Here is a 12,655-nt window from a genome sequence, read left to right as displayed (position 1 = left end):
GCAGCTCCCAGACAATGGAGCGGGAGCTGGAGCAGCAGGGTGGGAGGGAGCGAGCGCGGCACATGGGCTGCCCCTCCGCCCCGCCGGGTCCTAGTGCCCTACGGATCCCCAAGCCCCGAGCGCCCCCGTGCACCAGGTCGGGGAGAAGGCCGCTTCCCTGGGGGACGGAGCCACAGGGGCTGACCCGCCGCTACCGAGAGGGACTCGAGGCGTTCGGGTCGCTCCCTCTCGGAAGCTCCTGCCCGTGGGGGAAACGGCCACTTCCTCTGCTTCACGCCCGCCCCACAAGCAACTCACCTGTAGAGGCATCCACACCTGAATCAGGAATTCAGGGATGTGCGGAACTGAGCTGCAAGGGTGGAAAGGGGGAGAGAGGGGCCAACAAGGCCCAGGTGACCATCACCTGGGCCTTCGCTGCTAGAGCCCTGGACCACTCCTGTGGAAGAAGTTCTCAGGGGCGGACAGCTGGAGTTTCCTGCCTAGCCCCAGCTCTGGGAGGGGTCTGTGGGCCTCAGGAAGGGCGAGGGCCCCTCTGCTCCTGAGGGAAGTCCTTCCTCCCAGGTCCTGGCCTCCTGGCCCAGCCTTGCCTGCCAGGCAGTTAGGAGAGGTCCAGACCAGAGCACCTGGCTGCACATTAGCATCTCCCGGGCAGTTTAAGAAACTGGGGGGGGGGGGGGGGGGGGGGGGGCAGAAACGACATGCCTGTAACCCTCTACAAAACAACTGATCTAACATAGGCCAGGTTGAGAACCATAGTGCAGGAAAATCCTATCTGATGAGGGGAGGAGGGAGGACAGGCAAATCTCCTGGCTGCCAGCCCACCAGCCTTTCCTATTCTTACACTCAGTGGGGGAAGGGGTATCTTCATGGCCCTCCCCCACATCCACGCGGTTGGTCAGTTCCTGGAAGTTTTGCAAAGGGCGCATGCCTTCCTCAGGAAGGAATGGTCCACGAGGGAAGGGTACCCAGTACTAACAATTCTGTTTTGCCCCCCTCCCCTCCCTCCTTCTCTACCAGCTTCACACTGCCCCTGCAGGGACAAGTCAAGAACATGGAGGGGCTCTACAGGAATGGATTTAGCCCGAGGGAGTAATGAAAGCAATCCAGACTTTGAGTAAATACATTTTATATGGAACAAGATAATAAAATAGCGTGCATTTTATTTAAAACCAACCAAGCGCTGATAAAAATATATCTCACTGCAGCGGTGATTCCACATCAAACCTTAACAGTTAAGAACTGGGAGTTTAATTCATTCTTCACATCACGTGCTGGGCCTGGCGGAGGACACCCACCTCCCCCGGAACCTCAGAGAGGAAGAATGAGAGCCCTGGAGGAGAGGGCTCGGGTAGCAGGCTCACGCTGCCCCTCTCAGAGCTTGTGAAGGGAAGAGGCCCCGATGTGCGGCTCTAGTGTGTCTGCTCCGCACGCCTCCGGGGCCACCAGGGTGGACCCTGATCGGCAAGTCCTTAGTGGCAGGAGTGGAGGGAGAGGGAGGGGTGGAGAACCGTCTGGAGCTGTGCAGACAGGTGAGTCCTCCTTTCTCCTCCAGTGTCTCTGAAATCCCCACAGGGGATCTGATGGCCACCGCAGGGTCCAACTTGCAGGCACAGGCCTATGAAGCAGTCACCTTTTGCTTTGGCTGAAGGGGAATCAAGAATCTGAGAGGGAAAACTCTCTTCTTGACACAAAGCAGCCACAGTGCACTTTCCTACATACAGTACAGTGGCGGGCAGGCAAAGGGCCCTGCTGGCTCGGATTAAGGCACTTAGAACAGACTCCATGTACATCCTTGCTCCCAGCCCCGGGTGGGAACTTCCCCCTTGCCTTCCCCTCAGGTCCCACATGCCCTGCCTCTTCCCCAGAGCTAGGCAATGAAGAGCATGCCTGGAGGGATTGTGGTTTGGGTGGAGCGCAGGGCCGGAAGGAGACACACGAGGAAGGAAGCCTGGGGACTTGGCAAAGGAGGAGCTAGGAGAGCATCAGGAGGAAGGCAAGGCAGCAGCGGAGGGGAGCCAGCTGAGTCACAGGAGACCAGGGGCAGTGATGTTCACTGAGAGCAGACGCACAAGCCACGGGGAGGCCGTTCCAACCTGCCCCGACTGAGGCAGGCTGGGAGCAGCAAGAGCGTTAAGAGACAGACAGAGAACCCAATCCCAGACAGAGAACCTCAGAAGGCAGGGCCCCCGGGGACCCGCGTGGGGAATGGTCTTCCTCTTTCTCAGCCGGGGGTGGGGGGTCCGGTGAAGACAGGAAGGTTCTGACAGTTCAGAGACGGGGCAGGAAAGGGGCAGGGTACTGGAAGGAGGGCTGTGCGATCCAGAAGCAGTGCAGCTCTTTGGTGTGACGAGGACGACGCAGAAGGCCTTGTCCCGGCGCCCCCTCACTCCTCCTCCACACCCCGGGGCCCCTTGGCCGCCCGCCTCTGTCGCCAGCGCAGCTCCTCCACCTGGCGCTCCAGGCCTCGAACCTTGGCCTCCAGTTGGGCCCCTGAGGCCCGGGTGCCAGTGAGCCGGCTCAGCAAGGCGTAGAGGGTCAGCAAGGCCAGGAGGAGCAAGGCCCGGGTGGAAGGGTCGGGCACTGACCTCACCAGGGCCACAAAGCCGGCCAGGAAGAGGACAAGCTTCAGGCCCCACAGGATCCGCCCCAGCAAGGCCAACACCAAGCCAAGGAGCAGGGACAGAAGCCAATAGACAACTAGGGCCCCTGCCCCCCACAGCAGGAAGGTCTGGACCTGGCTGGGGCTGAGCTTCAGGCCCTGGGTGAGGTGATCTCCTGGAAGAGGGAGAACCACAGAATCAGCCAATCTGGAGTGGTGAGGGCACGGGGTGGGGGGCGGGGGGGAGAACCAAAAAAGGAGCTAAAACTCCCTGCAAAGGAAAAATCCTTCCCCACAGGGTCACAAAGGTAGGAGCTTGAATGTCAGTCAGCTCCTGTTCCTGCTGGCTGGGGGCAGATTACTTCCCTCGCCTGAAACCCGGTTCATCTGCAAAATGGGAGTGGTGCTCTGGGCCGCGGGTAACAATTAAATGAGACACTATGGCTTAGCCAGACAGGAAGCAAACACCTGGTAAGTAGGGGCAACCGTTAGCCTGCTCTTATGTTTGCCTCTGGCGACACCTGGCAGGGGTTAAGCACCTGGGGAAAAGTCTGCGCCCTGAAAAGATAAGCTCCCACAAATAGGAGGTGACAGGCTAAGCTCCAGGGGACCGAACCAGTACTCTGCCACTCACCATCTAGCCCCAAGGCATTCAGCAGCTGCGCAGCAATCCCAGACAGCGCGAAGAAGGCCACCGAGATGGCTGATGAGATGGCCCACATCACCTGAGACAAGGTCTGTGGAAAGAGCAGGGCAAGGAGATAAGCTTATAATCAATCATGCCCTTCTCCTTTAAGCCTCCAACCACTGCGCAGGCAAGGCCAGGAGGGAACGTCCCTCACCTCCTTCTCAGCCAGAGGTTTGCGAACCAAGCCTGGACAGCAGGCTGTGTCTCCTTCCAAAACTGGAACTCAGGACATCTGGGCCCTAATTCAACCGATTTGCTAGAATATTTTGGTGATGGTAGTAGGTGAATGTGTGTGTGTATGGAGGGGAGGGGTGGTCATCAAATCTCTATAGTTGTCACCCTGTAGAACTGGGGTCCTCCCACGGAATCATGAAGTCGTGGAAGCAACATCTGTGAAGGGCTAGGATGTTTCAACGAAGGAGGAGTCCCTCAGGTCTACTAGATTATGGATTTTATAAATGATCATCTCAAGTGTTTAGAATGACCTATCAAAAGCATGTGATGCCACACCTAGGATGTCATTAGCTGGCAAAGACAGCTCTGTCTTAAGCCCCTGAGTCAGGCCTACCTCTACCTCTAGAGGGGAAGGAATTTTCAGGTCTTGACATTTTGCCAATTTAAGACTTTAGGTCAGATTTAGACCAAAGTCAGACTCTGTCATCATCCAGTGACATGGGTTTATAAGGACTGGCCCGTTTCCTCGTCTTTCTGACAAGAGAGGGCAGGAATAAGGGAAATTTCAGGAGAGCTACAGGCCCTAGGGTAGGAATCGAACAATGGGAGTGCGAAAAAGCGGGAACTCTCTGGCTGCATCTTGTACAATGTGGGGCTCTCTGCAGCAGGGATTATGACACAGAGAGGATGTGGACCCAAGACGGGGTGGCCATGAACGTCTCCTCCTTTGTCTTTCTTCGGTGTGTGTAGTCACAGCAGGAAGCACCTTCCTTACCTCTGAAACCAGGTGAATGGTCTCTGGCCCGAGCCAGGCCTCCAGCGTTCCCCGCACAGATCGACCTATCTGGCTCAAGAGATCAACCGGGGCCTCCCTCTTCTGCTGGCCTGGTGGCACGAAGTCTGCGTGGGACTGGGATGATGCCGAGTGGAGGAGGATGAGGGCCACCAGGACCGTCAGGATGACTTTGAACACATGCTTGCCCCGCGGTGGGCCTGCCATGGCTGGGTCTGTTGGGAGAGCAGCACAGGGTGAGCGGAGCGCCAGAACGGGCACGGACACCCCCCGAATGCCCTCCTCTACCCCCACCCTGTTAGCCGAGAAAGGCAGAAGTGGGCCTTTTAACTTCAGCTGAGCATGACCTTTTGATTCACTGGTTCCTCTTTCACATTCTTTACCACTTGCACGTTTGTTCGTTAACCGGCAAGTATTCTCCAACGCCTTAAGGGAGACTAGATCTAGGATTGTTCCAGTTCTAAAAATCTCAAGGCCCGTCTCTGGGTCTTAGGTGTTACGGGCATAAAACAAATATAAGGCTTTGACCCCAGGGAGGTTATCATCTACTTAAGATCAAGCAGACATAAAAAACAACTTAGGAAATAGCACACAAATAAGATTCCTGCCATGTAAAGATGTAGAGAGAAGTGCTCAGGTATGTGCTCAAGCAAGAGAAAACTGCATATATGCCTCCTGCCCTGCAGGACCATCACAGGAGGTGGTATTAACCTCCTACTGGTAACAGATGAGAAGAAACAGACTCAGGGGTTAGGCACTGCCCCAGGTCACTGGGCTAAGTAGAAAGGTCAGGGTTTGAAGCCAGGCTTCTGCTTCCAAATCGCACACTTATTTGGGAGAGAAGGTTAACACCGTGGATCTCAACTGTGGCTGCTCTTTGGAGCCACCGGGGAGCTTCACAAACTATTGATGCCTCTGTCCCAAGTTCAGACTTTCTGGTGTCACTGTCTGGGAGTGGTTTAGGCTTGAACCTGCAAAAGCTCCCCGGGTAATTTCGCTGTGCTGAGCTGAGACCCACTGACACAGAATGACCTCAATCAACTCCCCAGCCCCCAATGTAGGCAAAGGGTTAGAGCACAGCCTTTAGGGAAAGATATTATTAATAAAAAGCTAACCATGTGCCCCCTATCTCATACAATCGCCACCATCAGGTAGGCATTGTTACTGTTCTCCATTTTACTGAAGAAGAAACTGAGGTAGGATAAGCAATAAGGGGGGGGGGGGGGGAGCCAGGATTTGAACCCAGGTGCGTCCGATATCAGACCCCTCACACATACTGCCCTGCCGTATCATCTCTGAAGTCAGTTTCAAAAGTGATTTAGGGGGCGCCTGGATGGCTCAGTCAGTTAAGCGTCTGACTCTTGATTTCGGCTCAGGTCATGATCTCACAGTTGTGAGATAGATCCCGAGTTGGGCTCCGTGCTGGGCATGGAGCCTGCCTAAGATTCTCTCTCTCCCTCTCCCTCTGCCTCTCACCTGCTCACTCAAGAGTACTCGCTCGCTCACTCAAAAAAAAAAAAAAAAAGGGATTTGGAGAGTCACACAATAGATTATTCATGGGCTAAAATAAACTTGGCATCTAGCAATCATCTCCGTGAATGACTCCTGGTGACAATTCACTTACCCACTTTGTGTTTTGTACTCTGAGCTCATCTGTAATATGATGCCACAGGCAAGTTAAGACCCAACAAGCACAGATTCATTGAAGCAGGTGTGGACCAGCCAAAAAAAATGTTCGCTGTTTACCACTGTGCTTGAGACATGTCAAACAGCACCAGCAAATCCCCTGTTCTCTCCCAGGGTCAGAAATGAACCTGTAGCTCCAGGGAGTTTTCCATGATTCAGACCCAATGATCAGAGGCTAAGCCATGCCCCTGATGTAGGAGCAGCCAGGCGTTTGAAGTTTTTGCAGGTTACCAGATCACTCTGGGAGTTACCCAGAAATCAGAGCCATCAGGGTGGAGAGGGATTCTTACTTTGTAGAAAGGAGAAGAGTCCAAGAAAGAGTTATAAAAATATCCTATCCGGGGCACTTTCTGGCCCAGAAACACCTGCCCTGAGTTCCTCTTGAGGTCTGTGGAATCAAGCAGGGCTGCAAAAACATGCATTCATGTGGAGCGGCCTCAGGCTGGGAAGGCTTTTACTCTTCTCCCCTCTTTGGCAGAAATCAAGAACCAGATGGTTCCTGCCTGCCAGTGGTCAGACAGGAGGGAAGCACAGGTCAGTTCCTGAGCTATCTGGGTCATAACCACACTGGGGACTTAAAGAGCAGGGTTGCTATCTTAGGTTGGATCCTATATCCAAGGACCTCCACCAGGAGGGATCAGATGTCGTCTCCTCGGTTCTAGAAGGTCAGGGTGATGTGAGCTGCTCCCCCCCATGGCGGCCTCCTGCATTCTGTGCCAGCCTCGACTTTCAAGCAGACATCTGCCTCAGTCAACAGGAGCTGGGGGACCTTGGAATAAACCCTCCACAGTGAGGCCATCACTGGCTCCCCAGCTGACCTTCCGAAGTGCACCAGAAACCAAATCTAACAGGATTCTAGAGGGTGCCCTTTGCAGATGAGACTGAAGATCACTGGCTGGTCCGTTTCTTCAAATTGTTTTATTTAACAGGATCCCTTCTCATTTCTCCCAGGTTCTTTCTGTGCAGCAAGAACCAGACTCACTGTCATCACACCTCCTCACTGCGGCCCAACCAAATACTTTTCATAAAGAGAAACCATGGCAGTCAAGAGCCGGAGCAGCCTTGAGCTCTGAGAGGAAGTAGGTCTTAAACATATTCACCTCCTGCAGTGTCTGGCCTCCAATAGTGGCACTCAACAAATTGTGTGTGTGTGTGTGTATGTGTGTTCATATTCACACATACAAGCAGCCATCTGCCCCAGTTCAGCGTGTATGTGAATGATGTTAAGCATAGACATTTATTTCTTGCACGTGTGTGGTGCTTTATAATTTACAAAATGCCGGTTACTTCGCTATCTCACTGAACTCTTCCAACAATCTTACGAGGTACTGCTATTCTACATTTTACTCAGAAAACTATGGCTTAGAGAGGTCAGGGGAGTTGTTCAAGCTCGCACGGCTGAACTGGGTGAGACTTGCCTCCGGAACCCAGGATCTAAATCTCGCCCTTCTGCTTGTTCCAACCCCTGTGCTGCCTCAGAAACACAGGGCTCTGAAGGCACTTAAGAGTTCCACCAAGTATGAATGAGCTCAAAGTGAGAGGAGATGCGGAGTCCCGCCAGGAGCTGACCCACCTGCGGCACATGGTTTTGTACCAAGAGGTATGAGGACAGCAAAAGATTGGGGCCAGCCCTGCCACTTCTGTCCAGGTACCTGGAAGATGGCTCGGGCAGGGCCAAGAGAACCCGGCTCAGCTGGGGAAACTGCTCCACTTAACTATGGTAGTGAGAAGGCACTATATGTTTAGCTGTGGTTTGCCAAGAGGGCAGGGTGGGGCAGTCCATACACCCCCTGCCAAGGCTCCTTCCTCGGGATAGCTTCCTTTCCCACCATGAATCACTACGTGGCAGGAGGGGCAGCTGACTTAGTGCCCTCTGCTGGCCCTGATTTCCCCCATCATTGCTCAGAGCTGCCCCAGTGGAGCAGTGGTTCTCGGCTCTGGTCGCCCAGCAGAAAAGTCTGTGGAGCCTGTTCAAGCAAGGATGTCTGTCCCAATCGGGGCCATCTTAGACGCTCCCAAATAGGGGCTCAGGATTTTGTTTGTAGAGACCCTTGAGGATTTCTGATGCATAACCAGACAGCTGCCAGAAATGATCAGCAGCAAAGGAAAAAGTCTATTCTAGGCGAAGTCTCTAAAGTGTGGCAGTGCGCGTAGGAACCTAGACTTCCCTCCCAGGCTCCATTCTGCCACAAACTAGAAGCCACCGCCTTATGCCTATGACTTAACCTGAGTTTCAGTCTCCTCAGTGTCAAATGGGGTTAAGCAGGCTTAAGAATTATTACGTGTTTCTGCAAGAACTTTCTAAACCTTAAGCGTCAGTAGGAATGTTGCCGTTCACAAACTGCCAATACACCGCTCATTACATTGTAGCATAATTCAGCAGGTTTACAGGCCGGCCTCCCCATTAGACTTCCCGCGCCTCGGGTTGAACTTCACTTTTTTTGGAATCCCCAGTGCCTAGCGCAGAACGATGACTAATGGATGCTTGTTAAATGAATTATTAGAAACTCGCCAAGGTAGCAAGGGAGAAGCGGGGAGAAGAGGCTTATTTTAAAGTTGATCCAAATACGCAGCGGCCGCCGGAGCAGCACAGCTGCGTCGAAAGGAAGCTCCTTGACGGGGCGAAGCTGCCACTGAGGAAAATGAAGTCAGCGTCCCGGCAGGTGGGGGCAGCCCCCGCTAAACCCCTGGCAGCTGCTGCCCAGCAACTGTTTGGGGGCAGGGCGACGGGCAAAGGGGCAGCTTCCTCCCCAGGGCCCAGCCTCCCCCCAGACAGGGTGTCAGTCGCATGTGCTATTTCGAACAGCAAGTCCCCTGCCAAGCCCTGCTGGGTGGCGTCGCTGGCAAGGGACGCGGCGCGGCCCAGGGGTTCGAGGTACCCCAAGGGGCTCGGGATACCCCAAGGGGCTCAAAGCGAGGCCGCGGGAAGCTGGGCCGTGGGGCGGGGGCGACCGGCTCAGCGCTAGCCTCCTACCCCAGCCTGACAGCCGCCCCGCCCCTGCCGGACCTCTGAGCCGCGCTCCGAACCCTCTTCACCCCGGAAACGCGTGCCTCCCCTGTTACCTAGTAACGACGCCCCCTGTTGCATAGCAACGAGGATTCGGATCCCCCGTTTGTTTCCCCCGCTGGGGGCCGTCGGACCCCTCCCCACCCGTGTCCGCCAGGCCTCGCGACTCCGCCCTGCTCCCACCTGCAGCGGCTGCCGCCTCCCCGTCCCGCGTTCTGTCCCCGAGCCCCGGTCTCGACTGGCACTCACCGGGCTCCGGCCACTACTGCCCTTCACGTGCGACTTCGCTAAAACGCGCCACCAAACCCGCGCCTCAACTCCGGGGCGTTGGTTTATCGTCTGCGCACGCGCAAGGCGGGAGGAGCCCGGGGACCTGCCGGTCCCCCTCCCCGCCCAAACACCGTGCCGTGGGCGCATGCGCCCTACCCTCTTGATCACGTTTCTCCCCCCCACTGTCCACCCCCACCGAGCGTTCCCACCAAAAAAGAGTGGGATCAGAAGTTCGAGCTGGGAACGGAAGTTTCTGGCAGGAAAGGGGGAAGAAGCGGCTATATCTGAGCTGTGCAGTAAGTAAACTGAATCTTTGAAATTCGGAGTCGAAGCCGGGCCGTCTCTTCAAGCCCTCAGCATTTCGGTCCACGTAGTTTCAAGCTACCCAGTACCTCCCGGGCATTGTGGGAAATGTAGTTCTAACCAAGAGGCACCTGGTCTTTTTGAGGAACTTTCGCGCTAAAAAGGCACAAAGGAAAAAGGTATTAGGGGATCTGGAAAGATGCGTCCGCCCCCTCTGAGAGCAATTATGCACCCGAACCCTGCTGATGGCTCTCGAATGTTCATTCAGTTATAGAGAAGGAAAGGAGCCAACTTCCAGACCCCATTTCCACACACACAAAAGCAAGATTGTGAGTGATCCCTTGGCTGGTTTGTGATTCTAGGCACTTTTTTTCTTCATCCCTCTTGACCTCAGCTGTTTCAACTTTACTATCCAGTCTTAGAAGGTCCTAAAATACCATTTCACTTCACAGTGGGGTGTGGAGATAACCATGAAGTACCAAGAGCCAACATTGAAAAAAAAACCCAAAAAACACCCACCCAAGTTGCCTCTCTGACACTGGCTGCCATAGGTAACCTCCCCTTCGGTGTTAAAACACTTCCTGAAACTCAACACTCTAAAACAGAACTCTTTTCATGTCCTCCCTGAATCAGTCTTCCAATTCTGTCTTCGCACACTACACAACTCAGCAGCAACCAGCCTGTCCTCTCCTCCAGTTGTTTCTTTCCTTTGGATGTTTCTCAGCTGCAGCCATCTTCCTCTGGACCCTCATTACTCCCTGCATCAGCTAAGGGTCTCTTCCAGAACAGGCTCTATCAGCACCCTGGGCCTCACCTTGTAGCTTTTCTAACAGTTGCAATTTTACATTTGCTTGTGAGATGTTTCTGATCTGTAAGGACTGCCAATCTCCCAGACTCCTGTGCAAGAAATGTAACATTTTGGGGCACCTGGGTGGCTCAGTTGGTTAAGTGTCCAACTTCGGCTCAGGTCACGATCTTGCAGTTCAGGGGTTTGAGCCCCATGTCAGCTCTGTGCTGACACCTCAGAGCGTGGAGCCTGCTTTAGATTCTCTCCCTCTCTCTCTGCTCCTACCCGGCTCGCTCTCTCTCTCTCTCTCTCTCTCTCTCAAAAATAAACATTTAAAAAATGTAACTCCCCCCCCCCCCCCCCCGCCGCCCTCCATGACAAATCACTTTCTTTTCAAACCTTTTCTATCTGAGCAGTAGAAATAATCTCAGACAGGTGCCTGGGTGGCTCAGTCAGTTAAGCGTCCTACTTCAGGTTGGTGAGTTCAAGCCCCGCATTGGGCTCTGTGCTGACAGCTCAGAGCATGGAGCCTGCTTTGGGTTCGGGGTCTCTTTGTGTCTGTGTTCCTCCCCAACACGCACTCTGTCTCCCTCTCTCTCTCAAAAATAATAAACATAAAAAAAGAAGAAGAAATAATCTCAGTTCTTCCCACCCTTAGTCTTCAGAGTGTACACACTGGAAAATTCACATGGGGCCAAAGTGTGGGGGCGGAGGGTAGGGGCAGTCATCTAATCCTCACTGTCCGTTAACTGCATTGTCTTACCTGCTCTTCTGTTACTTTTCCACACAGGCTGCCACTACATCTACCTGGGAAATGGAGCTTTTCTGGGTTGTTGGCCAATATGTCCCTTTAATTCCCAAGTAGCAACAGCCATGGCCTAGGATGTATAGAGTTCCTTTCTCCAGGATCCACCTACAGCTATGTATATATCCCCCCCGCTTCTTTTCTTTCTTTCTTTCTTTCTTTCTTTCTTTCTTTCTTTCTTTTTTTTTTTTTCTATGTCTTCCTTCCCTGCCTAGGGGATCTTTACCTCCTTTGTGGGAGGTGGAGATTGGGGGGAGTGGGGAGGAATCTGGGATCAAGTTCTTATCTGTAATATTTACTCCAAAATCAATTTCCCTATATCCTTTCTAGCCTTTGAAATTCACAAGGCTTGAAAGGATTCCCTGTTTTCTCCATTCTTCAGCTATAGCCGTAAGTTCTCCAATATAGGGATAGCTCTGCCTCTGCTCACAGTGGTATCTCTAAGACCTAGTAGTGTGCCTTCCTGGCACACGGTAGGCACTCAGTAAGGATCATTACTGGCTCTCTCTTTCTCCAGTCTGTCCTCCTCCAACCCGTCCAGTAAGTGTCTTCCAGAGGAATCTTTTGGAAGTGACCAGGTCAGCTGCTGGTCAGCTGCCAGCCCCAAGTCTAACTGCCTCTGGTTCAAGGCCCTGCCTGAAAGGATCCATTTTATTTCCTACCACATCCAAAGATGCAGGATGCTTGGCTTGACGGGCAGCCTGTCATTCAACCAAGGACAGTTATGAAGTTCCTGCTGTGTGTCAGGGGCTGTGTTAGACTCTGAGGAACAACGGTGACCAGAACAATGACGGTTCCTGATATCACAGCACTTGCCGTCTAGTGGAGAACACAGATATCAAACAGATACTTGTAAACAATGATATAAGTAAGTGATTATAGCTACCAGAATAGCTTGGAGAATTACAGGGTACTGTGGGGGACTGAACTTGAGTCAAGGGTCAAGAAAAAGGCTCCAGAGGAAGTGCCATTTAAAATGAGATTGAAGTTTCCTTTGGAGGCAATAGGAGGGGAGGAGAGAGGAAGGAGGTGTGCCAGGCACAAGTAGTGAAACCAGCCAGAGGGAGTAAGTTTGAGGACTTGAAAGGGAAGCTGGAGAGAAGATCAGGTGGTGGAGGTCAGTAGGGGCTAGATGGTACAGGACCTGGGGGCCAGTTTTCTCTGCCAGGAATACTCTCCCTCATTCAGGTCTCAGCAAAAATGTCACCTCCTCAGACATGCCCTCCCTGAATACCCCTCGTAATGCAGCCCATCTCTCCCATCCACACCACTTCCCATCCGTCTTTCTCTGATTTGTGTTATTCTTGGCCCTTACCACTCTCTGGAATTTTCTTCTTAGAGTTGATTGCCTATGCCACCCCCCTCCCCCAAAGAACGTAAGCTCCAAGACAGCAGAAACCTTGTTCGCCATCACCATTTGTGTCTCCAGTTACCAGAGCAGAGTCTGGCACAGAGGCACCCAATCAATATTTGTTGAATGAATGAAAAGCCTGAGGAATAGCAGAAATAGATTTTTCATGGAAAGGGGATCACTGGCTGTTCT

General features: G+C 53.3%; 1 protein-coding gene across 2 annotated transcripts; it reads right to left on the bottom strand.

Annotated features, from left to right (window-relative positions):
• Positions 1-1,109: 1,109 nt before the first annotated feature.
• TMEM109 (transmembrane protein 109) lies at positions 1,110-9,350 on the bottom strand. Of its 2 annotated transcripts, none has more exons than XM_047848556.1 (4): positions 9,197-9,350; positions 4,237-4,469; positions 3,234-3,336; positions 1,110-2,775 (listed from the first exon to the last, which is right to left on the bottom strand). In XM_047848556.1, exons 2-4 carry the CDS (start codon positions 4,459-4,461, stop codon positions 2,384-2,386), a joined length of 720 nt encoding a protein of 239 aa, XP_047704512.1. In that variant the 5' UTR covers positions 4,462-4,469; positions 9,197-9,350; the 3' UTR covers positions 1,110-2,383. The 2 variants fall into 2 exon arrangements, with proteins under 2 accessions (XP_047704512.1, XP_047704514.1); XM_047848558.1 differs by having other exon boundaries at positions 9,131-9,277.
• Between the last annotated feature and the right edge of the window lie 3,305 nt (positions 9,351-12,655).

This window comes from Prionailurus viverrinus, unplaced genomic scaffold, assembly GCF_022837055.1.
Source record: "Prionailurus viverrinus isolate Anna unplaced genomic scaffold, UM_Priviv_1.0 scaffold_86, whole genome shotgun sequence".
NCBI classification, from domain to species: domain Eukaryota; kingdom Metazoa; phylum Chordata; class Mammalia; order Carnivora; family Felidae; genus Prionailurus; species Prionailurus viverrinus.
This window is presented reverse-complemented; position numbering and strand designations above follow the sequence as displayed.